Source organism: Centropristis striata, chromosome 5 (assembly GCF_030273125.1).
Source record: "Centropristis striata isolate RG_2023a ecotype Rhode Island chromosome 5, C.striata_1.0, whole genome shotgun sequence".
Lineage (NCBI taxonomy): Eukaryota > Metazoa > Chordata > Actinopteri > Perciformes > Serranidae > Centropristis > Centropristis striata.
Window position 1 is genome coordinate 41,142,133 of NC_081521.1, and position 3,862 is coordinate 41,145,994.

The window sequence follows — 3,862 nt, forward strand, 5'->3', positions numbered from 1 at the left end:
CATTTGTGAGTGAGTGTGTGAGTGTGTTTGCGTCTGGCCTGGGCTCAGGTCACTCCCGGGCAGCAAAGGAGACAGACAGAGTGAGGTCACATGTGCCTGACTGCAGTTGTCTCCACTTTCCTGTTTGTCCATTTGGAACAAATGTTGCATTGTTTAGATACCAGACCGCTTTGTCACGACTGTCGTTTTCTCTCTTGTTTGCTGTTCTCTCTTTGTGCAAAACAATGATTTTCTAGTGATTTAACATTATTTGGATTGTGTGCGAATTGTTTTCCGTTGGAAATTTCTCTGAGAGCCTGGAGAGGTCAGTGTGTTTGTAGGTCAGGTAGGGGATTGTGAGGGGTCGGGGCAGGGCTGCAGAGGACCAAAAACATGCTGACTACAGAGATGTCTATAGGAGACAACTGCACAATAAGGCAGGAGAGAAAATGCTTTTGTGTAGAAAGAGTGGAGCAGAGAAAGAGGCTGAGCATAAAGAATATATGTGAGCAGCAAAAAATAGAAAGAATACCTGTGTGTTCTTGGTCAGTCGCCGCGGTTCGGCCGGTGGACTCCAAAGGCTGTGATGAAGACATTAACCACCACGATGATAAAAACCAGCCCTGTGGTCACGTTCTCCATCATGTTAAGCCTCCAATGCTTTTGTTCATCATTCAGGTTCCATCGAACTGTAGACAAAACCAGCAAATACAGTTAAACACACTTCTGATCAAATTCTAATCAAACATGAGTTTGATTCTGCAAACAATTAACCCTCTATGGTACGGTGTCAAATGTCAAATGTCAAATTTCTACAATGCATGTTTTTGAGAGATGCAATACTTTAAAAAAAGAAGGAAGAGTATATAGGGAACCAATAGCAATGCTTTAATTTGGTTCAATGTTACAATGTTGCCTACAGCAAACATTCAGACAAGAAACCGGTTAAAAAAGTTCCTTTAATAATGTTTTTGAATTTAAAATTGTATGTATTGTTCCCTGTTAAAGCTACTGACTCTTCTACACGTGTTTATTAAATAAATTATGTTAAAATTAATTTAAAAAACTTTCTTTTTCACTTGTGCACTGTTATGGTACAATGTTGCCTATGGGCAACAAACCCCAAAAACTTCCCCAAAAAAAAAAAATCATGAATTTTTTTCAGAATATGTTTATTTAGTCTATTTTAAGACAAAAAATCACTCCAAACTGGCATCATAATGCGTACCATCGAGGGTTAATTATACACAGATTTACTGTCACCATGGGTCCATATGTACTTGATTCTGAGATGAGAGAACTCAAGGATCTTAACAATGCAGAATATTCATTTTAGCAAGGGCATATGAAGATAAAGACGTTTTTCACTGTGCAAATAATATTTTCCTTTGATTCGGATTGACACTCATATTTCACCGATATTTCTTTATTGAACAGCTAACAACAGTATGTAAAAAATATTGTATAAAATAGATAATAATACTAATCTTTAACCTCCTGAGAGCCAAGCTTTTGTTTGGTATGTGTTGTTAGTTTCTCCTAGATATTTTGGATTTGTAGGACCTGATAAATACAAAAACTAAGTGTTGTCTTTGAACAGGAATTAGTTTTTGAAAAAAAATAATGGGTTCATTTTAGTGTATAATGCAATTAATTCACCAGTGAATAAAACTTTTTATTTCCTTACATTTACACCCTCTCATTTGAAGAAGGATAGTAAAAGTCTATTAGTTTTCAAATGTTTTCATTTTGTGTCTTTTTTAGTCATTTTGTATCTTTTCTGGTCATTTTGTGTCTTTTTTTTTGTCATTTTGTGTCTTTTCTGGTCATTTTGTGTCTTTTTTTAGTCATTTTGTGTCTTTTTTGGTCATTTTGTGTCTTTTTTGTCATTTTGTGTCTTTTTTTAGTAATTTTGTGTCTTTTCTGGTCATTTTGTGTCTTTTTTTGTCATTTTGTGTATTTTCTGGTCATTTTGTGTCTTTTTTTTAGTCATTTTGTATCGGAACTTGTTGCTAATGCTAAAAATAGTCAAACTTGCACAGAATATCAAACTACAAACATTATTAAGTACAAATACACAAGTTTTAGCCATAAAATCTGATCAGATTTGGTACCTGGTCCACTTTTGTCTGGCTAAAAGCTGTTAATTGACTTTACCAAGATGCTGCCATCTGATTTTTACACTGATTGATGTATTGTTCTTATTCTGTGCATAGTTATAGTTAAGCAGAATGAAATATAAGGTCCAGAAAACCTAAAATGAAATGTCCACATATGAGGACGCAGGGTCTCAGGAGGTTAAGAGACCAGTACTTATTTTTCATCCAGGACTTTGCCAATATGAGCATTGCTTATAAACATGAATATTTTGATTTAGGGAATGTTTCAGATGTTGCATAACTGCGGTCTGGGTTCTCAGCTGTAAAACAAGATTAAATACAATGAATAAATCTGCTTTATATAGATTTGTGTCAGCAGTGCTGTAGCAGTACCCTCCCAAATCCCCCAAAAGTAAATTTAAAGGCTTCAGTTACAAAAACGGTTTCCCCCCTTTTTGATATATTTTCCTAAATCCTGTTGGGTTTTTTGTGCAGTCCAGGGAATGTAAATCAAACTGGTGATTAATTGCTTCAACAAGATATCTTGATTTTTTTTTTTTGATTGACCTAATTCATGTTCTCTCTTGGGAAAATATATCAAACTGGTGTTGGTTTATTCATTTGACAAATAGCTTTTATCTGTTTTTGGAAATGAACTCTTCATTTGGATCTTTGCTACTGAAGATTTAACACAGTTTATAAGAGGTCTAACCAGGATCTTTTCTGTGTGTTGTTATGATCATAAAATGTGCATTCTCAGTTGGAAAAAAGATAGGTTTCCCAAAAAAGATAAAATTGGTTGATTTTTGCTATTTTTATCCATACATCATTGGGGTTAAGCTAATAGTAAAGTTAATGTCAACAAAGCACAATAAACTCCATGTCAAATGTAGCTGTGATACTATTTGTGCACCAAACAAGAAAATATCATTTAAAACCATCCATTAATTGTTGTAAATATACAACAAATAATTGTAATAAAATATTATTAAATATACACCTGCTGCCATTAACTCTCATGTTGTGGATTCAGTTATTTTAGATAGACAAAGACAACAAGCTTCTGATTCAAAGTAGACAGAAATAAAGAGAAAGAACAATACAGGGAAGAAGGAACTGATCAAGGGAAGCTGGAATTTCCTGTATGACACAGCTTCATTTTATTTGTGCTGTGTAATAACACACTGATCCAAACGATATGATGAGAAAAAGAAGTAATTGATGATGTGATAATGACACAGAATAGTCATCTTCATCATCATCACAGGGACTGGCCTATGAATAATGTCTAAATATATATATCCTTTATTTAACCCTTTGATGCACAACATGGGTCTAAAGTGACCCGACTGAGTTCTTAATTTTCTATATCTTCGCAATAAATTAATTTTATCATTCAGTATTCCAGGTTTTCCTCAATCAATTTGTTTTTCATCATCATAGATCCTAATTTTTTGTTTTTCATTTCTTACTTTTTGAATAAAAACACTTTTTGTATCACTACGCTTCTAATGCACAACATGGGTTAAAAATTCATTATGGGGGTATTGTGTGTATAATTTTAAGGAAAAATGAATTTAATCAAATTTGGAATCAGGCTGAAACATAAAAAAATGTGGAAAAAGTGAAGCTCTGTTAATACCTTCAAGATACACTGTATGTGTGACAAAATGATACATAAATATGTTAAATATATTAAATATATGAGTGTGGAAAGTAACTATTTGAAACAAATTACTATTATTATAGTATTAAGTAATTTAATTTTAATACAAATTTGGATA

The 3,862-nt window shown here is 33.2% G+C and overlaps 1 protein-coding gene across 1 annotated transcript in view; it reads right to left on the reverse strand.

The window, feature by feature from the left end:
* Nucleotides 1-525: 525 nt before the first annotated feature.
* The window catches only part of LOC131971577 (ninjurin-1-like), a 17,040-nt gene continuing 13,703 nt past the window's right edge, over nucleotides 526-3,862 (reverse strand). The window contains exon 5 of the mRNA XM_059333085.1: nucleotides 526-668. Within this exon, the coding sequence (XP_059189068.1) occupies nucleotides 526-668 (143 nt within the window). The remainder of the gene's footprint in view (nucleotides 669-3,862) is intronic.